The following is a 23,359-nucleotide window of genomic DNA, read 5'->3' on the forward strand; positions in this document are numbered from 1 at the left end:
GAAAGTTCTTTCTTTAAATTCAGTACTGCCTTGTGGTTTGGTTTGACAATAATTTCCAATAGGAACTGGAAACACAGGGAATCCAGGGCAGATGATCCCTTCAGGGCCAGTGGTGTGAGTGGGGTGGAGAGGGGAAATTGATTACAAGGATTTACATAGAACCCCTTTCTGGGGGATGGATAACAAAAGTGGGTGAAAGGAGTGGGTAAGATAGGACAAAATAGTAATTTATATTCTATTGAAATTGCATGGTAATATCTTAAAAAAGCAGTGGAATTTTAAAACTTGGTGAATATTTTCTCTAACAAGTGTAGGAAAAAGTAGAAAGAATATAATACAAACTCATACCTTAGAGGCCGGTATACAACAAACTGGTTAACTCAAATATTTAAAAGAAAAAATCTGCAAATTAATTAGCAGCCGAGGCTTTAAACATGGAAACCTGGAACCTAATTCCACTCACCATTAGTTTTAGTCTGAGTTTCAGGAAGATAGATAGTTCTATCAAACAAACCATTTTCAAAAATGCTTTATTAAGTTCATCCACAACTCTAAGCACATAAACAAACATACGTGATACAGAATATAAGTCAAGATCCACCGGTACATGTTGACTTACATAAAGGGTCAAGAAGAAATGTATTATTTACATTGAGATTATCTATTGCTGTGTGTAGAAAGTTTAAATTAGCTGCAAGAAATTTTATCTAGACATGCACCTGCCAACTGTTACGATCTGGTATTTACTGGGTCGATTAATTGCAAACATTTCTTTGGTTCCTTTAAATGTGGTCAGGCAGGTGCAGAAGTTGGTGCTCATAGTGAGTGTCTTTCTTCAAAATGCCTGGGGAATAGAAAAAATGATTATTAAGCTAGGAAAACCTAAGTTCCAAATTAACCTGACTAAGGAGCCCTGAATAAAGAAATGATATAAACACCCATTTGTTGTGTTACCAGCTTCTTAGTTTAGGTAGATACCGGTAATCTCTCCTTTGCTTATTTGTAAGTCTTTGCAAGATTCACCTTCACAAATAACTGTCATAGGCTGACACTGACAAAACATTCTTCAGGTTATGTGAAGGTGGGTCCAGAAGGAGCTACTTCTGAGAGTTTAAAAACTCCAACCTAAGTGAAAACATCAAATCTGCATGCCTTTTGTCTATAAGCCTAAAAGGACTCTTTTAAAAAAAATCTTTTTATTGGGGCTCATAAGGCTCTTATCACAATCTGTACATACATCAATTGAGCAAAGCACCCTTATACATTCGTTGCACTCGTCACTCTCATAATTCACCTTCCACTTGGGTTCCTGGAATCAGCTCGGTTTCCCTTTTTTTCCCCCCATCCCCCTCCCTCCCCGATCCCACCCCCTGGTCCCTTGATAGTTTATAAATAATTATTATATCTAAAAGGACTCTTTAGCAAGTGTTTCCTCTGACTGTGCCCCAAACAGAAAGACAAAGCATTGACCAGGACAGATTCCTATTCCGAATGTGTTCCTCTGAGGCCTCCTAGTGGTAGTCGAGGATCTGGGCCGTTTGCCATTAAGTCCATTCTACTCCTATGTGATCCCCCTACAGGAGAGGACAATGGCCTCCTTTAGTGTCTAAGCTGGACTCTGTATGGAAGCACAGTTCTGCCACATCTTTCTCAAACCCAGTGGCTGCTGGGTTTGGTCAGCAGTTGAGTGCTTTATCCACTATACTAAACTCAAAAACCAAGTTCACTGCCAGCGAGTTGGAGTTGATGCTGACTCATAGCCACCACCCTCTAGGGGAGGGGAGAACTGTCCCTAGGGGTTTGTATTACAGGAACTGTTTACCAGGGTGGAACGCCCTGTCTCCCACCCTTTATACATACGAGGGTCCTAATAAGACAGCAACCATTGGTGACTGATGGCACCCATTCCACCGTGGCACATGGGCCGTTCGCTTCTGAGATACCCCTGCCTTGCTTACAGCAGCAGCTTAAAATCCTAGTGCCTGTAGGCCCCTGCTGTCTGTGAGACCACATGCATCCCTCTTCCCGGTCTAGAAGAACCAATGTTAACTCTGGCAAGTCTTGGTTTCGTCTGGGTGGCATTCTTTCAAGCACAGAGAGTTCACGTAGGAATTTGGGGGTGCACTGTTGAAGCACTTGGCTGCTAACCACAATGTCAGTAGTTTAAACCAGATGGCTGCTTGGTGGGAGGAAAGACCCAGAGATCTGCGCTCCTAAAAGAGTCCAGCTGGGACACCCAGGACTTAAGGTGGCGTCTGTCGTACCCTTGAAGGAGAAGCTCCTCCTGGGTCTCAAGACCGGGGAGCTGCCCAGCTGGGAGTTGATATGGGACTTCACCCTCAGGACAGGACCTGTCGGAGAGCTTATGATTGGTATTAAGTACATTAACATGAGGACAAGGAGCTTCGCTGGTGTGTCCATAGTGGCTTTCAGTGGCCTCTCTTCTAAATGGCTCAAACAGGAGCAGTTATGGAGCACCCGAGAAACCTGGGTCGAGGGTGCTGCCTGCTTTCCTGGCCTGGTGGCTTGCCCTTTCCCCCTCCCTCTGAGAAAGAACCCTTCCCACCCTGAGAATGTGCGTCCAATAAAAGAAAAAGGTTAAAAAAAAGAGGACAGCCTAGGAAATACGCTATCAAACAGTTCTACCGTGTCCCACAGGGTCACCATGAAGTGAATCAATTCCATGACCTACAACAACAGCGTTACCTGGCATCCTTCGGAATTACTGACACATGCTAATTAGAACTAAGGACAACACATAGTGAGGAAGGACTCTGCATTTCTAAAGCTACTACTTCGTATAATCTCATAAAAAATATCATTCCCATTTTATAATCAAGGCTAGGGGAACCAAGTGCCTTGTTCAGTGCCACACAGCTGAATGGGCCTGAAGGATGGTACTGGATTTCTGACTCAAATCTCCTCTCTTCTAAGGCCAAGACCTGCAAAGAGTATGGCTACTAACAGACGTGCTGGAAAGGATTCTGAGATGAAACAGGGTTGAGCAAAAAGAAATACTTTGATCAGTGTGATGCATACCATAGCACAAAAGTAGGATTTGCAACATGTTTGGGTTGTTTGTTTTTGTTTTTTGTCATGCTGGTTCTTGAGAACATCATCTTCTGCTGTACATCTGTATCTGAACTGCATTTCAGTTATAGATGTATAGGAACCCTGGTGGTGTGCGGGTTTTGCGTTTGGCTGCTAACCACAAGGTCAGCAGTTCAAGAGAGAGCTACTTCAAGAGGCAACGAAGAGGCTTCTGGCTCCTGTAAAAAGTCAGCTTTAGAAACCCAAAGGGCAGTTCCGCTCTCCGGGAGAATAGCTATCAGTGACTTGAGAGCATTTGAGTTTGGGTACAGTTCATGGGCAGATTGAGAATATTCATTCTTTGTATAGCAACAGTATTATTCAAACACATAGTGAACATTTTGGATTTTTTTGTTGCTGCTGTTAGGTGCCATCAAGTTGGTTCTGATCACAGCGACCCCATGTTACAACAGAACAAGAGTCCTGTGCCATCTGTTTATATGTTTATTTTTATATTTGAGTCGATGCTGCAGCGACTGTCAATCCATTTCACCGAAGGGCTGCATCTTTTTTCATTGCCCCTCTACTTTACCAAACAGGTCCTTCTCCAGGGACTACCTTCTCCCGATAACATGTCCCAAGTATGACACAAAGTCTTACCATCCTTGTCTCTAATGAGCATTCTGGCTGTACTTCTTCCAAGACAGATTTGTTTGTTCTTTTGGTAGTTCGTGGTACTCTCAACAGTCTTTCCCAGCACCATGGTTCAAATGCATTGATTCTTCTTTAGTCTTCCTTGTTCAACTTTCACATGCATATGAGGCGATTGAAAACCTTAGTCCTCAAAGGATTATCTGCTTTTCAAGGTTGTGTGCAGATTTACCTAATGCAATGTGTTGTTTGATGAAGATAATCAATGCTTCCATTAGTATTGATTGTGGATCCAAGTGAGATGAAATCCTCGACAATTTCAATCTTGTCTCCATGTATCATGTAACCTATTGGTCCAGTTGCGAGCAGTCTGATCTTCTGTACACTGAATTGTAATCCATACTGAAGCCTGTAGCCCTTGATCTTGATCACCAAGTAGTTCAAGTCGTCCTCACTCTCAGCAAACAAGGTGGAATCATCTGCGTATCGCAGGCTGTTAGTAAGCCTTCCTCCCATCCTGCGGCTAGTCTTCAGATCAGTCTGCTTCAGTGGTTCAGCATGCGGACTGAATAAGTATGCTGACAGGATGTAACCCTGACAGACATCTTTCCTGATTTTAAACCAGGAAGAATTCCCTTGTTTAGTTCGCACATTTGCCTCCCGATCCATGTACAGGTTCCACAGGAGCACAATGAAGCTGTTACTAGAACTGTTACTTCCCTAAGATTCACTCACCCATCTCTGCCTCCCTCTTCACCCCCATGTTCTTCCCTGCCTCTCCTCTTTCACACAACCCCCATTTAAAACAGCAGCTTTCTAGAAAAAGTACAGTTCTCATTGTGGATGGTTATTTTTCAGAAATTATGCAGAGTTGAATAATTAGAGCTGATTTTAAAAATCATATACCTTCAACAATTACCTACTCACCACAACTTGGGGTTATCTCTGTCTGCTGTGAAGGTCATTAACAGTGCTCAAGTTTGATTTGGTATTGACAGTTTTTATACTCTTCAATCCAAGAGGAGGGCACTTCTTATTAATTTCTTCCTCTCCCCACACCCAACTGAAGAGTGACAAATCTGGCCAAAGCTTAGGGCATCCAGCAGTTGCCACTTCACTAGTAATGCTCCAGGTCACAGTTCTGGTAGAACCTTTTGTTTTCCTTCCATTGTTTACTTGCAAAATCATTGGGCCATTGAGCTCAATCCCGTGATAGGAGATGAGCCCAGCCCAGTCTACTTCTTTGCCTTGTAAGTAGGCATGTGTGGTAGGTCACTGTCCTCACAGATTTATAAGTATATGGATTTGGTTTGTTTCAAAGATCCAGATTTCTCCTCATATGTAGGAATGTACCCAAGGCGCAAGATTTCCATTCATGATGGGAGAGAGAATGTCCCATTTCTGTCTAGGGCGGAGTATATAGAGTTACCCCAACGCCTACCAGGGGTCCTGCCATATTGAAGGCTATCAATTTCTACAATAATCACTAATACAGTAAGTACTTTGATTCTCATTGGATTCATGATCTTTGTACTACTGGTCAGAATCCTAGAAAAAAAATTCGGATGTGAACTTTCATGGCTTATCATAGCCTGGCGTTATTATTTCATGTATATGAGCTGTACAATAGCCATCGTGTGTTGTCGGGGAGATTGTTGTTTGGAGCTGTGGAACTGGCTCTGACTCACAGTGACCCTGTGTAGCAGAAGGAGCACATTCTTAAGCACCGTTTCTGTCTGCGGCCATTGCTGCAGTCACGGTGCCAGTGCACCTCACTGAGCTCTTTTCCTTCTTCGCTGACCCCACGTTGATGGAGGGTTTCACGGGATACTGGTGATTTCATTTGCTGAGATGGGCAGTTTATCTGTATACAGTGTGCTTCTGTGTGCTTGAAAAACAAAAACCAAACCAAATCCAGATTCCTTACCCCGCTGACTAAATATTGGACTGAGTTTGTTTTTTTTTAAAGGGCAGAAAAGGAAAACTGAAATGGATTTGGAATCTTTAGTGACAAAGAAGTTCATTTCAAACATATGAGAACGAGAACATGGGCTCTGGCATCAGACTGCTCGGGTTCGTAGTCAAGTTCACTGAGGCCTGCTGCTTTCCTTCTTGGTGCCTCAGCCCCTTGTCACCTAAACAATCAAGATAGCTGCTCTCTCTACCTCATATGAATTGACGGGCAGATTAAATGGGATATATGGAGTGCTCAGATCGTGTTGGCCATCTTAAGATGATAATTATTTGTGTAACAAAATAGAGATTTTAATTAATCAAAGTGGCACAATTCTATATGAAGATATTTTGCAAATATTTTAAGTACTGCTAATTTATTTGGAAGCTTTTATTAACATAATATTTTCGAACTTGGTTTTCAGGATAGAGTATAATTCTCATTTTTCTTTAGTTTTTTCCAAGAGACAGCCAACAATATCTGATTAGCTTCTAAGAATCTTAATATTGAAGCCACTGAATGTAGGCTAATACCCTTTGGTAGTGGAAACTTTCAGCCACAGGTATAAGAAATATTAATATTATACAACGAATGCACATCTTAAAATTAAAAACCCAATGCCATTGAGTTGATTCCACCTTACAGTGACCCTCCAGGACAAAGCAGAACTGTCCCTTTGAGTTCGAAAGCTGACCCTCTTACGAGAGTCGACAACCTCATCTTTCTCATGTGCAGGGGCTGGTAGGCTCAAAGGGCTGACCTTGCGGTCAGCAAATGTTCCAGGGCTCCATTTCACAAAAAGCTATTTATAAGCATTCTTTTCACTTTTGGTGGGGTAAATCTATAGGCATTGTGTTGAAGATACAATTATTTGTCAATTAATTAGGGATGTACTAAACTGATATATAAAATATCAATTTAGCACATGTATAAATTTAAGACTTACCGTGTCTTGTTCAATCAGATGTGTACTATAGAAGTTATAGTCCACCCGCCAGAATCAAGTCAGTCAGTTTTACTAAAGGTGCTCAATGGACGGCCCTCTTATCTTCAGTTAAGAAAGGGCTTCAAAACGTTTGTGAAAAAACGGCATCCACCTATGTAGCCACTGGCATATTTTTTTAATTAAAAAAATTTCACCAAATTTTTGGTTGTTATTAATGTTGTTGTAGACTGTATATGCTACAGAATTTGCCACAGTTGTCCTTTACTCTGTGTACTGCTCAGTGTTTTTGTTTACCGTGGCCACATTGTGCCCGCCCCCTCGAGTACACCACTTTATAAATGTGGTATCACAGTGGCCCTTTTGTGGTTAACTTATTTCAGTCAGCATCATATCTTCCCGTCTATTATGTTACAAGGTGCTTTGCAGACGCATCTCTATTTCTTATCATTTGGTGTTCTTCAGTCACATGCTACCTCAGTGATTAGACAGATCCTGTCAAAGAGCCCTATGATTTATAAGAAGAGATACAATTTCAAGTAAAGCCTACAGCTCCTGTCCCTACTTTCTCTCTGGGAAACCAGTACCAAATCGGATAATGTAAATAAAACGTCCCACCTGAACACACATGGGACTTTCAGCAGGCTAACCTTAGTTGGAATGGGAACAGTACCTCTCTCATCGCAGGCTGGCTCTCAGGAACTCATAGCTGTCAAGGGGACGTAGTCCTGTATGAAAAAGGAAAAAGTTTCTTTTTTCCCACCCGGAATACAGTTCAGAGTAACCTGTCACACTGAATCACAATGACGATAAAAAACCTGAACGTAATGGCTTATTTTGCATTATAAGCAGCAGCTTTACCGCTATCCATTTTCATCCTATTTTGCCTAATTTCTATGTCAATACCTGTATTTTTACGTTTAGTATGAAAACTGTGAAGAGATGTATTATTATGATATAGCTTCCTGCCATTATTAGTATGCTACGTAGGGTTTATTAGACGAGGCTAAGTAAAAATTTTTGCTAAAAAAATCATAGAAACCTTTATTGAGCAAATGTATCACAAGATGCCCTTGGAGGGCACTGTTTTGGATCTGACTTTGGTTTGGTTTAGGCGTGAGCTGAGTACAGAGCTGGGAGAACTTGTCTGCAGCCACCCACCGACTACAGAGAAGTCGACGGAAGAGCTGAGCGCACTTTGCGAGGTGGAAGAAACGCTGCACATGTATGCACTGGCACCCTCGAAGCACTACTTCCTCAGCACTGGCTTCTCTGTGGGCCCCTTACTCTCTTCATCAGCAATGTCGCCAGTGTGGGAGTACTGCCTAGACGATACAGGTCGTCAAGAAAGATCAACAAATAAACATATTATGTGTAAGGAAACAGGGATGTATAAATATTGTAAAATATTTAGACAATCCCTTAAAAACTTCTTGCAGTGGTCGTGTTTTCATTTATGAGCTCGTTCAATGAACATGCATTGTGGACCTTCTATCCTAGGAACTAGGCGACAACAGAGATGGGTAAGGCTTTGACCTTCCTCAGAGAAGCTCAGAAAATGCTCTGTGAGTAGACAGAACACTACAGGGGCCCTTGTGGCACAGTGGTGAAAGCTCAGATGCTAACTGAAAAGTTGGCAATTCAACCCCACTAGCTGCTCCTTGGGGAAACTATGTGGTAGTCTGCTCTGTAAAGATACAAAACCCTGGACACACTCTGGGGCAGTTCTAAGATCACAGAACTGATTGGGGGTGGGATGGGTGAAGTGATAAACGGTACAACACTTCAACATTTATAAAAATCCCAAGAACTGTGGGCACCTAGAAGATGAAACTGCTTAGTTCTAAGAGCTGGCTCCCACTGTCTGGGGCGCCTGTGCCTTGCTGTGGTGCTCCTGCAGATGCCGCTGCTGCTGTTCACATACTCCCGGAGCAAGGCTTTGTGATCTACTCCCGGAAACTGGCCCATGAAAATCTGTGATAGAGATCTCAGAACACTGCCCAACTGTCCTGTTTTGTACACGACACCAGTAAGGGCCAACCGCTGGAGCCCGGCCTCATGCTTAATGAGCGAGACCTCAGTAGCGGTAGCAAACGGTCTCAATCATGCCAGTGAGTTTAAGGACTGGACTTTTTGTTCAGCTCCTAAGGTGGCCATGGGAGGGCCAACTCAAGGACTCTGCCTGTAGGAGGGCAGGGGGCAGCTCACGGAGGATGTGACATGTAAGGCCGACCTTCAAGGAGCAGTAGGAGTTTGCTCCACAGAGAAAGAGCAATCTGGAGAGAGGAACACGCACTAGCTTGGCCTGGAGTTCTAGAAGGGAGATTCCTGGGGCTGAGGCCTATGGTGTGAATTCTATGAATAATAATGACCATCTACCTGAGATTGAGAAAGAGGAGAAATCACTTGATATTCCCTTATTAAAAGTCTTTATGATATAAGTACTTATGAGATTATAAATATCTGCTTTATCATTATATATGTGTTTAAATTATATAAACCAATTACTTACAGGATTTACTTAATCCCTTGGTGGGGTGGGTGCTTTCTGACTACTTTAAAAGTTTAAACGTGGGAAGAAATGTTCACTTGTCAGGTGACAGAAAACCAATTTCTCTGAAATGTACCAGAATGATTTTTCTCGACTTCCAGAATAGTTAGTCTTCAATCTATTCATTACTGTCCTTTTACAGTATTTTTATTTAATAAAACCTATTAAGACTACCATACAAATCTCTTTACTTATGCTTTTATCTTTTAACTGATCAATTTTTATATTGCTGACATCCCTTCTTCACCATTTGCTCATTTAAAAATTCATAGCATGTGAGATATGTCTCTGGAGAAAATGTCTATACAATTTGTTACAGCTGGCAAATGTGTATGAGTCAGTGATAGCACATGACTAAATGCTTCACAGAAAATAAAATTTGTTTCTGTAGTAAGCAGAACTGTTTAAATGTTATTTATTTTTATGTTTCAAAGAAAATATATTGTGAAGTGCTGCATTGATTTAATACACAACAATGTCTGTGTACACGCTGTAGAAGGAAAATTTATGAAACCTTTGCACAACTCCTTTAATTGAATTTTCCAAATCTCTCACCACACACAAATAATCAATATCTTCTGCAGAGAAAACCAGTCAGAATTATTACAGTCTTTCTTTTCAATTTTGTTGTCATCAGCACATACAGAGCACCTGGATATTTGTAATGTCTGATAGCAAGTTATTTACACCTCCTTAGCACATAATTGCTAGTGAGTTCAAATCTGCCCCTCTAAAATGTTTACTGATTATGTAAAAGGTAAAAATTATCCTATTTCCAGTAAGGCATACAAAAAAATTAAATTGTAGGAGAAGTTACTGAAAAGGCATTGGAACGTAAGAAACCAGTTTGCTTTCCTCAGGTCCTAGACAAATCTCAAGCAAGCACTTGGAGTGTCAAAAGCTATTCCCCCCGCCCCCCAAATAGTGATGGATGGATAGTGTACAGCAGGCGCATTAGCATCAGCATCAGAGGGAAAGGCGTACCCACACACAGCACGCATGGCAGCCCAGTCCTTACCCAGAGCTGTGTGTTACTGTATATTGTGTCACCCAAATTAAGTAACCCAATTTTTTAATCTCCAGGTAGGCCTAGAATTTTTAAGTGGCAGGGTGGGGGTGGGGGAATTTTTTGTTGTTTTTCCTCAAACTCATCGTGTTTAAGTTTTGAACCTCAATGCTTTAAAATTGGAACTATCTGTTTGAAAAAAGGGTACTGCTTAATGTTAAGATATAATAGAAAAAATAATAAAAGGGTAGTCATCTTCTGGGAGTAAAATTATTTAGCCAGAATGATGAATCCTTTTTTCTAAGACTGAGTGGGGAAAAGAACAATTTATTTCTAAGTCTACCAAATCCTTCAGTGGGTGCTTAGAATGAAAAGGCAATACCAAACTCTTTCACAGCCTTAGCGACAGAAGTTTAAAATGTGGCTGGTAGTCTGAGGAGTTGATATCTTTAAAATCCTACACCCAAGATGCATTTACAATGTAAGAACACCATCCGCTAACTAAAAAGAAAACAAGGACATTACAGTCTGTGCTTCTTGTTTAGAGCCAGAGCTAGCGATTCTGAAGTACTTTCTATTACAAACAGCTGAAACAATCAGCTTTGGGAACAATGTGAAGTTCAGATGGTTACATTTTCATTTAAAATATGCATGCTGCAACCTACACAATTATGCTCAAAACAGATAACATGTGTTTTGGACTGAAGCTAAGTGCTTAGATTCCATATCTTGGCTACCATTCTACAATCTGCTTACATTCTTTTTGAAAACATTTTGTTTACTGAAAGTCCTAGTTCTAGACAGACAATGATGGCATTTAAAAAAATTTCTGGGGGGAAAATGAAAGAACTGAGCACCCTATAAAGCCACCTATTGACTAAGGAATATTTGTATGAAGTTGTTTTAAGTCGAACTTGATTATGTAAAGTAAATAAATGTCATGCTTTACCATGTGATGAAAATGTGACATTCCATCTGTGTCAGCCCATTGAATGAATGGTCATATGTTTTAAATCTTCAGCATAACAAATTAAAAATAATTATGAAAATTCACATCCAAATCTAACAATAAAAGAAGTTTTCATTTTGTTATTTTCCCTAATAGTCATTAAGCCAACATTATTAAGGAAAATGAAGTCAGGTTTACTTCCTAAGTAACTGAAACAAGAAAAGAAGCCTTCCTTTGTTTGAGAAATTCATAGTTAGTAGAGTAGATATCAACTTTTTCATATATTCTCTCAAGGCATTCCTTGATTTACAAAGTCAGTTTTTTTCTGAAGAAAAGAAAAAGAAAGTCTCGGTGTGCCTCACAATGCAGTGGGTTACTGAGAATAAGACTCCTCCAGCTATAGCCTTTGTTAGTCTCACCAAATGACTTCTGTGTCCCTGGTGGGCCTGGGCAACATGGTGAGGAAAGAGATACTGATGGGATTGTATGATTCTTGTGACTGCCATCCTGCGGGGCATAAAATGAGCCAGCTCAGAAGCACGATGAGCATCTCCCTACCAGAAAGACAGAAGAGCCAGGTGTGAAGCATGTCCTCTGGACCTGAAGATCCCGCTACAATGATTCAGGAGACAGCTTTGACACCAGAGTGGCCGCAGAGGAACAGCAAGCGGTAAAACCAGGAGCTGGGGCATGGGTCAGAGCCACGGACTTCCCAGCTCTCAAAGCAAGAAAAACTAAGTGCCTTTGGGGAGGAGGCTGGCTTTTTGAGCAGGTGCCTTGGCCGCTTAACTGGGGGAGCTGGGTTCTTGCTAACCCATGGAGCTGGAGCCCAAGGCCGTCGGGGTGAGGATTACAGCACAAAGCCATGCTGTCTGGACACTGATTAGCAGCTCTAAAAGAGCTCTGTAACGTTGGCTGCGCAGAGGCCAGGCCAAGAGGCTGAAGGCCAGAGGCCTGCCTGTGGGCACAGCAAGGAAGAAACTGTCCTGACTGAACAATTGTATCCTGAGCATTCTTCACCTGAATTGTAACCTGTTAACTTCCCTAATAAGCTGCATAATCACTGGTGTCCTCTGTGAGTTGTGTGGCCCTTGCAATGAATTTTCATGCCTCGCTGAGCAGTGGAGTGCTGTGGGACCGACAGTGTGTGAGAATGGGGTTAAGAAGGACGGAGGTGGAGGCAGGCCTGACACCTGCGTGTGGCAGTCAGCCTTGGGTGCTGGAGGAGGTAAGATCTGGCCCCTGACCTGTTTTCTTCACGTGCCTTTTCATAGGATTGTTCACGGTTTAAGTTTCCTCCCATAAGTTAGATAAAGCATTGGGAGTGTGTGCTAGATGTTTATTTATTTAAAACATCAGAGTGTTACTTTTACAAACACAATCCTCTTCCTGTACATTACTACAAGTGATTTTAAACTAAAGAACCAAGCAATGAAAAAATTTTTAAAACCCAACAGAATAAAAGGACCAATTTGATGGGATGATGACACTACAGAGTGGAGTTCTCCTGGCATTCTTATCAATTTGATAAGAATCTAAAGGGTATTCTACTTTGACAATTCAAGAATTTGTTTTTTCTAATGTTCCTAATGACTAAAATGAAACAAATGCAATACCTATTACAGGGCTAATTTTTACTTTATATAATTTGTAAACTCATGAAGATTAGAACCATTCTTAATGTAAACAATTCTGAGTAACAGCAGTCAGAGAAGAGCACATCAACAAAAAGTGCTGTGTGCAAAGCCGCGGGTTAGAAGGGACGCCAGGAAGGCAACTGTGAAGCGAGCTAGTTTGAAAAAATTAGCCAGAAGAATTGGCAAAGGATGTCTTAGCACAAATGAATGTTGACTTTAAGAAATGCCACCATGTTTTTATGCAAATAATGTGCTAAATTACTTTGGTTTCCCCAACAGCATCATAATATGTTGTCATAAAAAATGAGCACAGCACACTTCTGAAAATATCCCTCAAGAGGAAGGAGAGGTTGGCAAAACATATAGCATGCTTTCAATTTGCATAAAAATAAGGTTTATGGCTCAAACTCAAATTACAAAGAAAATAAGCTGCAATCTGTTTTTCATAATACTAATCTTCAAAAATTAGTTGTAAAAGTTAATGAAGATTTTAATACCTTGAGAAATATAGAGAACTAGTGTAGCTCTTGCTGAGATACAGAAACGGAAGATGACTGATGTTTATATATACGATAGTATTTACAAATACTACATAAATACAAGATTAAATAGAAATGTATTGCTACAAAATCATAGAAACCCTTATCAAACATAGACATCAAACCGTGAGACTACTTTTGCTCTACATCTCCATCTAAGTCTATACTTTTGAAGGCCGGGGATTCCTTTCGAACCCGTCCTAAAGAAGTTTGTGCTCTCTGGTTGATAGCATGTCAAAGTGGCAGTTTGGTATCCTGGAAGGACACAAATTGAGTTCCTTTTCGATGTTCTTTTTAGTATTGGAAACAAAAAGCAGTCTTAGGGGCAAGGTCTTGGAGGTAGAGTTGATAACGGGGTAAAGGTTCCCAAGGAGATTCTAGGACAAGCCTCACTACCCAGGAAGAAGGAATAGGACAGTTGTAGTGGGATGCAAAGAAATCCCTGGCCTATTTGAAACAATGCAGTTTTACATGTAAAATCGCTTTCTAGTACGCTTCCATGGCCATCCGAGTATCGGCCTCGCTACTTTGAATGGAACTGGCCCTCGGGATGATACTGTTCTGACTGGACCTGTTTTTGAACGCACCCTAACAAGACTACAATAAGTGTATCACCGAGAGAACTGCTGATCACAGAGACCTACTGAACATGTTTTGTTTAAAATAAACCTGGCCAGGTGGGCAACGGAACCATAGGAGTAATACTGTTAGACGTACCCTCCTATATGTTAACTCAGTTTTCCTCTCATTACAATAAATAATCAGCGCTTATTAGAAAAAAATAAAAACACAATTTAGTGTTACAATCTCCACTATGCATGACACAATTTAAATCTTCTACACGTCATAAAGGGCAAGTCAGTTTTAATGCCTAAAACATTACAAAATAGTCTTATGGTTGTATATATATATATACATATAAAAAGAATTGGTATATGGTGGGTAACTTAAAAAAAGATGACAAAATTACCCTTTATAGGGGGAAAAAGTGTTTCAAAAGGAAGATTATAGTTTCAGTGTCTTAATTAATGTTTGGGGAATGAATGACTACTACTAGAATTTTTCTTACACCAATTATCAGCCATGACAATTCACTTATTTGCTTTATAGTTTTTCTCATTTCTCGAAACTGGGCAAAAGCCAACTATGTAAAGCCCAATGTGTTATGAGGTGCTGTCGACTTGGTTCCAACTCATAACTCTAATTAGTTCTAGGAAATTACAAATTACAGAAAAAATATTGGTATAGAAATATATAAAAGAAATACTTCTTTGACTTAGAAAATAGTAAACATCTCAATTTCCCATTATGGTCCTTTAAGACATGTTACATGAGGAGAAGTTGAGCCATGGAAACCAGTTGCACATTCTCACTAAACAGTCAACGGAGTAGATGAAAAGATTCCACACCTTTTCTAGAAGGTGGTCCTTTAATGTTCGTAAAGTTGGGGCATGGCAGAGGATGTTAGCTGCCCAACTGAAGCAGCTGCTACCATGACCCACTTGGCTTCTGTCACGACCAGTGGGAATCACAGCACTTTCCACTGCAAACTCTTCACTGGCTTTTGAAGGGCTCTAAACCCCGTCTAGCACGCTGTGTTAACTGAACCAGTTTCAGTTATGCCTGTGTTTAAATAGAAATGGGTTTCGGAAGTAGCAACATTGAATTGTGAAAGCACTACTTTTCTAGGTAAGGCAGGTCTGTAGTTGGAATTCCTGCTCTGTCAATTATTAAAACAATGTTTGGGGAAAATTACTTTGCTTCCTTGTCTGAGAATAGGTATATTGCGATGTTACTGTATCTACTGATACTAGTATTGGGAACGTAATTATTGATAGTCAATAGATGAGAGCCATTGATAATAAATAGTAGCAGGTAATATTATCCAGTGCAAAGCCTAACTCTCTTTGCAGAGATTATTAAATGGTATCCACACCAATAGAATCACTCTGAAGCTGGTCCAAAGATTTTAGTATTTTACAGTCCATGATTATTTTGCTTACTGAGGTGTGGAGAGATTCATATATATGTCCTATGGGAGCTTAAAAAATGAAAATGAGAACATATTTCTATCACTGAGATGTGAAAAGAAAATCTCCTTAATGGACACTAGACTCATTTTCTTTTATAACTGAAAATTGAAAGAGTAAAAAATAAATACAATTACTAAAGACAATCTGATATAATTAGTAAAGATGAATGAATGTCTCTTCTCCAGCACACTAGTTAGAAGGTAACTTTTTATTCTTTGTGTAATCTTCTAATGCATCATTTAAAAACTGTGCTATACTAAAGTATTATTACCCCAATTTGTATTCTCAAAAGATAATTTTTAACAAAAAGATGACATTTAAATTGTAAACGGAATGTTGTATATTAAGGGACATTTAGAAAGCCCACTTTGTCAGGGAAGTTGGTCTCATCAGACTTGCTCTTTGGCTGTATGCAATGTAAGGGTTTTCAATGGGATTCACGGCCCTTTCAAAGAACACACTACACTAGGAGTCATGGATGGGTTTGAATGACTGCAGGAAGAGAAAGGATCTCATTCCATAAATGAAACACAAGTCCTCACCTTTTTTAGGAAGTCCTGCACGCTGCTGCTCAAACAGGTTTTGTTCTTTTGCCTTTGTCACTAAAAGAACAAAAAAATCCCATAGAATAATTCCTCATTAATCAGAAGAAACAACTGCATGGAAAAAATTCATTGTAATATTTATATATTTTATTTTTAAAGTGAATACTAAATTAAAAAAAATCAACTGCTAATTGTCAAGGTACATTCCCGTCATATTCGAGAAGTGTCCCTAAAACACCACATTCTGTTCAAAGGTAGATAAGTTACTTATTTACGCTAAATGAAATAGTAGTATTTCTATCCCAAGTCCAGTACTAGTATATAAAAGAAGTGTATTAAATTTGAGAGAAGTTAATAGTTTTATAACTAAAGCCAATATGAAACACTCATCAATTCTTCTTACTTAGCTCTTTGGTTTTCTGCATTTCTCTCTTTAAGAAACACGATGCACAGGATATACCAATGAGGCTTTCAAGTTCTTTCCTGCTTTTCAGAGCCTAAAAGGAAGTCATTTTAAATGGATTAAGTTTACATACATAAAATAACTGACACCCTAGCGCAGTGGCTCTCAGCCTTCCTCATGCCACGACCCTTTCCTACAGTTCCTCATGTGGTGGTGACTCCCAACCAAAACATTAGTTTCGTTGCTACTTCATCACTGTAATTTTGCAACTGTTATGAGTTATACTGTAAATATCTGATATGCAGGAGGTATTTTCATGGTTACATATTGAACATAATTAAAGCATAGTGATTAATTGCAAAAACAGTATGTTTTCACAAAAATCACAAAAGCAATTATATATTGTGAAATATTTATTTACAATTCCAAATAAATGAAATTTTGTCTTGAAGCATGGTGTAGCATAGGTAACAGTCTTTATGCCGAGTACTCGTATGTGGGCATATCTGCATGTGGGCGGAACAACCTGGAGACCGATGGAGGAGCGGTCTCTTGGTTCCTAAGAACATCAGAAATATGTTTCCCAATGGTCTTTGGTGACCCCTCTGAAAGGGTCGTTCAACCCCCAAAGGGGTTGAGACCCACACAGGTTGAGAACATCTGCTCTAGAGAATAAAATACAGTAAATGGTTTCCTTCACTTAAAAACTTAAATGTTAGGAAATCAACTTTCCTGGTCAACATTTACAAACCCTAAAATGCTTAGGTAAAAATAACAGTTAACTAAGAAGACTGAACATATGCTACAAATTTATTCTTAAATATGCAATGCCAGATAGTACTAACCTATTATGGTTAAGTAACATTCATATATAAAAAGTCCCATGGAAAGTTATTTAAACTGCAAAACTTTTCTGCAAAAACTTTCCTGAACTAGATTCTCACTTTGAGGCTTCTAACTTATTCTTTTCCAAAGAATATATGAAAAATTTGAAGTATAAAGTTACGTGAAAAAGAAAACAAAGTTGAGGGAGAGGAGTCAAGAATTGGGAGTGTGCACACAGACCCCACCAGGGCACAGCAAACCAGGAGGGCAACATAACCACATGGAGGAATGCATGAAAAGACTGGGCTGCAGGGCCGACCCCAACCAGAGCCAATACGACCCAGCCCTAGAAGTATGTGCGACAGAGAACAACCCTAAATCTCAGGTGGGGGAAAGCCAACTTACCACGCCCACCCGGAAGCAAACCAAGAAGGAAAAAGAAAGGGACAGCCGGCCTAGACTCCATATGGGCACACCAACTCTGGAGGAGGAGGTCCCTGCATGGAGCTGCTAAGGTACAGAGAGGACTGTGGGACTGCCAACAACTCAAGACACGTCCTCTACCTGGAGCGTACAGCAACAGAGGACAATAATGGGACACACAGAGGGGATATAATGTGGCCTGAATCCCCCGCAGCAGAATACATCAGGAAGGGAACATTCCAAATCAGCAACTGGAGCAAAGCCAATCTACACAACCCCTAAAGAGCCCCACAAACAGATTTCAGGCTAGGAACTCTCCCAGGACCAGAAGGGAGAGACTCATAAAAGGCAACGACAGACCTGGAACTGTGTTTGCTTTTGCGGTTTTTCTTCTTTTTCCTCTCCTTTTTTTTCCCAACCTTTTGTTTTCTTATTGTTTGGTTTAGGACATTGTTGGTTTGCCTACTTATCTAAGACAGACATGGGAAGGAAGCTCTGGGAGAAAGAAATGGGGCCAACGGCCCTTAAGAATCTTGGGGGAAGAAGGTTGGGGGGTGGTAATGTGTGGTGAGCAAACAATGCCATAGACAGGGGAACAACCAGGGAATTAAAACCAACATCTAGGTGGTTGTAGAGATCCTGTGGGTATTTGAGCAACACCAATCTAGATGAGAGGAGGTACTAAGAGGTGGAAGAAGGGGGAATGTGATGGTGGGGCAAGAGGAGGAAAAAGGAAACAGAGGAAGGCTCTAGAAAGCAAAGCTAAGGATAGATAGAGGTACTGACAGAAGTATACACTTATGAGAATACATTAAACCAAAAAAATAGAGGTATTGGCCTATGTACATATATTTATAAGGCAATACAAAGAGGCTGAGGATGGGCCTTGTGCCTCAGCTCATACACTCCCTCAATACAAGAACACTTTGTTTTAATAAAATGACATTTGTAAATAGCATTTGTGATGCTCACCCCTCCCACCCCCCCCACGATAACTGAAGACAAATGGGTGCATAAGCAGATGTAGTGAAGACAGAGGATGGCGCCCGGCTATTAAAAGATACAGCTATTAAAGGTTGAAGTTACAAGTGGCCATCCAACAGTGAAGCGACAAGCCCACATGAAAGAAGCACACCCAGACAGTGAGATCATGAGGTGTCATCGGAACCAGGTTACAGGCACCAGAAGATTCATAACCAACAACAAACAAACAAACAAAACGTGTTGGTGAGGATGAGGGGTGTTGGAGTAGAGTCCCAAACTCCATCCTTAGACAATGGAACATCCCCCCACAGAGGGGTCACAGAGAGGGATGAGTCAATCAGGGTGCAGTAGAGCACCAATGGATCACACAATATACTTCTGGTTCCTTGAGGTTTCCTCACTCCCTACTATTATGACCTCAGTGCTGCTTCCCACTCTGGACTGGACCAGGCATGTGCATGAGTAAAGGCAGGAGAAAACACTCACAGCACATGGAACCCAGGAATAGGATTAGTGATATCAAAAGGGTGGAAGGATGGTGGGGAGAGGTGAGGAGGAAGGGGGTACCAATTGCAATGAATGGCACATAACCACGCACCCCCTCCAGGGGGAAGAAGAACAGAAACCAGAGGGGAAGGGAGACAGTGGTTGGTGTGAGATATGAAAATAATAACAATCTAGAATCTATTAAGGGGCCACTGGGGGGGGGGAGAGGAGCTGATTCCAAGGACTCAATAGAAATAAATGTTTAGAAAAGAATGATGGCAATATATGTACTAATATGTCTGATACCATAGATGTATGGATTATAATAAGAGTTGTAAGAGCCCTCAATAAAATGATCTAAATTAAAAACAAACCAACCCCCAAACCCACAGACCTTTATACTGGTTAAATTCTGCATCATTTCCATGACACTTTCTGATGATTTCTCAACTTCAGATAATAACATCATGAATCTAAGTGAATGAGAAATACTATTTAGCAAGAGTAAGCCCTTAAATATGGCGAGTCATTTTCAGAGCTATCATTCTTTTTGAAGAATCTTAAGTTCAGTTCTCCAATTCTTTTTTTATATTTCCAAAGTGATAAAAGATGTAAATGTTCCTCCATTCCTTAAGTCCTTTACAGACATGAACTATGTAATCAGCTCTCAGTGTAAGCATTGTACTACTGATTGCAAGGTCGGTTGTTCACACCCACCCGCCACTCCCCTGGATAAAGATGAGGCTGTCTGTTCTTGTAAAGATTAATAGAAATAATAATATCTATGTAAAAATCCAGTGTGTATTTTATACTCACAGCACATTTCACGTTAGGTTACTCACATTTATCTTTTATTTCAAGTACTTAATAGCCACACATGGCTTATGGCCACTGTTCTGGACAGCCCTTATCTATATTATTAACTTATGGGATGAGACAATTTGTTCTAGATCTCACTACTTTCTGCTCCCTTTTACACCGAGGCCTTTCAGTGTTTTATTTGTAATTGCTATGCATCTCTGCAGGTCTACTGGTTACACACTGGGCTGTTAACCATGAGGTCAGCAGTTCAACACCACCAACCACTCTGCTGGTGAAAGACAGGGCTTTTTATTCTCATAAAGAGTTCCAGTCTCAGAAACCCACATGGGAAGTTCTACCCAGCTCTCTAGAGCCGCTATGAGTTGCCATCAACTCGATGGCAGTGAGTTTGCTTTGGGGTTTGGTTGTGGAGGGTCAAGTTGCATGTTTTTCTTTATGTGGCATCTAGGATAGGTAAATCTATAAAGACAGTAACTGGATTAGATGTTTCCTGGGGTTGTGGTGGAGGAGCTTTGAAGCTAATAATGGGTACAAGAATGAAGAAATTGTTTTAAAATTGATTGTGGAGATGATTGCACAACTCTTCAACATTTTGAAACCATTGAAATGTGTTGTATAGGAATTATATGTCAATAAATTGAAAAAAATTATGAGAAAACCAGAAATACTATTTGAATGCTTTCCAAAATTTTATCAGAACTACCATTACACTTTTGTGCTGAGAAAAAGGCAAATATCCACACCAGGTTAAATTTTCATAGATAAGACACACACTATATGTTTCAACTAAGGGTGTAATTATGTAACCAAAGGATAGAGAACAATAAGCACACTTTAAAAAGTATGTGAGGATATTGGATACACAGCTTTTTCCCCTTTAAAAAACTTGTTATTTTGTCTTTTCACTTCAAATCATCTGATTACTTAATATCAAAACTTCAATTTGAGAGATGGTGTTATAAAAAAAATTCCAGCCTCTCCCATTTAGCTGCAAAAGAATGAGGTCACTCTGGTGATATCCTCTTTTCTCTACATGATGCCCAAACCTATCGAATGCAGCCCGGGATGTAAAACTGAGTCAAGTAAGCTACTCTGCTCTTATGTAGTATTCAAAGGCTTGTGGCCTTCACAGAGCCCCTCTTTCTTGTCTTAACTCACACCTTCGAGGCACTGGTGATACTTCTCTGAAAATCATGTGGGGTTAGGTTCTGCAGGACTACTGTTTTGAAGGTTCCTCAAAGGGCATACTAGCAATCCTTTCTCCCAAATGAGGAAGGTCATTGGGGTGCTCAGCTAAGTCCCCAAAACTGTTTCTGATAAGCTTGCAGAGCAGTCTGGACTTGATGGGAATTATCTGGATAACACGCTTTTAAGACATGCCTTTGCTGTGTTTGCAGGGAAACTTCTTGGTTCACTGCAGGATCAAGTGGACTAGAGGACATTCTATCTTCTCCTTTGTGCTTACTTTAATTCTCTTTTTCCTCCTCCTCTTTCCTAGATGAATACCCGTTCTCCCATTTTTGTCAGTAGAATTCATGCGCTAGTTTTATAACTGTCATCCAATTGCTAAATCCTGAGAAATTCAGGAAATATTTCTCTACATTTTCTGACTCGGGGGAGAGGCTTTCATAATCTTGAGAGAGAAATTCCTGGCTGAGCAGTTTCTGAGGGAAATGTGGCTGCCACTGTCTTCACCCCAGACAAAGTGGCAATCTTCATAAGTATTTACTCCCCCCGTGTATGAAACTGCTGCTGGCCTTTTATCTATACTGTCAGTCTAAGAACACAGAAACACTGGTTCAGCCTCTTTTAAATATGAATGACTGGAGATGGGCCTAATTTAGCTAAGGCAGGAAGGGGAGCTTATGGGTACAAACTGGGGTCCATCTACATAAGGAAAGGAAGGGCTGAGATTCAGCAGGGCCCCAGTCCTTGATCACAGGAGCAGTCTGTGATGAGCTCTTAAACTACCCAGGGACTCTGGAAAAAAGCCTAGTCATCTGCAACTATAAAGGTTACAGCCAAGGAAACCCTATGGGATAAGGCTGCTCTAACGTGGTGGGTCACCAGGAGCTGGAACTGACTTGGGGCAATGATTTTTTTTTTTTTTGGTAGTGAATATGTAGTAACATTCAGTGAGATTTTAATGTGCATTTATCTGATCAAGCACCTTCTCATGTTTATTGGTAACATGTACAGCCTTTCCTGTGAAGTGTCAGTCTTTTGCCCAGTTTTTCTTGAGTTGCTTTGCAAGTAGGAATCTTGCCAGAAGAAAACATAAAATGTTATGATCATTTAAAACTGATCCACAAAATTAAAATTGCTTTATGGATTTATGATTGAGCAATTTTATAATGAGTGGAAAAATTGTGAGAAATGCATTCTTTTCATATATTGTAAAATATCTTGGCTTGTATTTAAATTCACTAACTCTAACAACTCATAGAATGAAATACTTAAATAACAGGAATCTTTAGATTGAGATAAATTAAATAAATGTAGGCAAATTACTAAGTGACTAATAACAAAAGTTTTGGCTCATTCCTTGCTAATAGAAAGCTCATTGTCCTGGGAGTTCTGGTTAACAAAATCTGGAACTTAGGGCAAATTAGTGGGCTTAGAAGGAGAAAGCAGAAAAAAACCATAACTAGCTAATGGAGGGCTGATTCAGGGGTAGAGCAGCAAGTATGGGTTGGTTTGCTTATGTAGTAACTCTTTGGTCCAAAAACATCTCCTTCTTCATGCCTTTTATTTCTAAGCTTATTACACTTTAGTTGTTTGAATCAGAAATTTAATGGGTTTAGTGGGAATCATCTTTTAAATAAAAGATTCTCTGTGATTCATCAATTGTTACTTGCCACACTCTTTTCACTGTATATCCTTTTGTATAATTTGAAGTTTTTATTATATATGTGTATTATCTAATTTTTAAAATTAAACTACCAAGTTATAAAAATGTCCTAATACTTCATTGTGATTACTTCAAATGAGGAAATGCCAGCTTTCACAGGAGGATGGAAGGAGCAGTAATTTTTCACATACACATAAAAATTCGGGGTTGGAAAGACCAGAACTGATGAAAACCTTGAGCGCTGTGGGTGCATGGCTAGAGAAAACTTCTCAAGTACATAAAGGGAACACTGCTTGCGGTGGGACACTCCCCTCCATGCTGACTGAACCTTAAATGGCCCTCAGTGTATCTTTTAACCGCCAAGGAGAAGGACCTCCGTATAACGGCTGCGACAGCGGGCTCCAATGTGACAATAGTGGGCATGAAGAAAGAGCACGCTGTGCTTCGTTCTATCGCACACCAGGCTGCTGCGATTCAGGACCAACCTCAGAGCACCCGACACCCTACCGCTGCTTAATACTGTACTTCAGGTATATAACGAAAAGAAACTTGTGGCTTGACCCGGGGTCAAAACTAAAAATTATGATACAGTGTGGGAAAATGCATTCGGAGGGGGTGGGAGGATTGGGCAGGGGGTGAGCAAAAACATAAAACATAAGCCATTTCTAGGTTAGGGAAGACATGTAACAAAATAACCGTAAACTCTTAGCTGGTAAAAGCTTCAAGA

At 40.3% G+C, this 23,359-nt stretch overlaps 1 protein-coding gene across 1 annotated transcript in view; it reads right to left on the minus strand.

Moving 5' to 3' along the window:
• Positions 1-513: 513 nt before the first annotated feature.
• ITGB3BP (integrin subunit beta 3 binding protein) overlaps positions 514-23,359 on the minus strand; it is a 63,505-nt gene continuing 40,659 nt past the window's right edge. Inside the window, exons 6-10 of the mRNA XM_075535066.1 lie at positions 19,354-19,432; positions 16,242-16,335; positions 15,836-15,895; positions 7,252-7,306; positions 514-844 (exon numbers count right to left, since the gene is read on the minus strand). Coding sequence (XP_075391181.1) covers positions 7,257-7,306; positions 15,836-15,895; positions 16,242-16,335; positions 19,354-19,432 — 283 coding nt within the window. The 3' untranslated portion in view covers positions 514-844; positions 7,252-7,256. The remainder of the gene's footprint in view (positions 845-7,251; positions 7,307-15,835; positions 15,896-16,241; positions 16,336-19,353; positions 19,433-23,359) is intronic.

This window comes from Tenrec ecaudatus, chromosome 1 (assembly GCF_050624435.1).
Source record: "Tenrec ecaudatus isolate mTenEca1 chromosome 1, mTenEca1.hap1, whole genome shotgun sequence".
Lineage (NCBI taxonomy): Eukaryota > Metazoa > Chordata > Mammalia > Afrosoricida > Tenrecidae > Tenrec > Tenrec ecaudatus.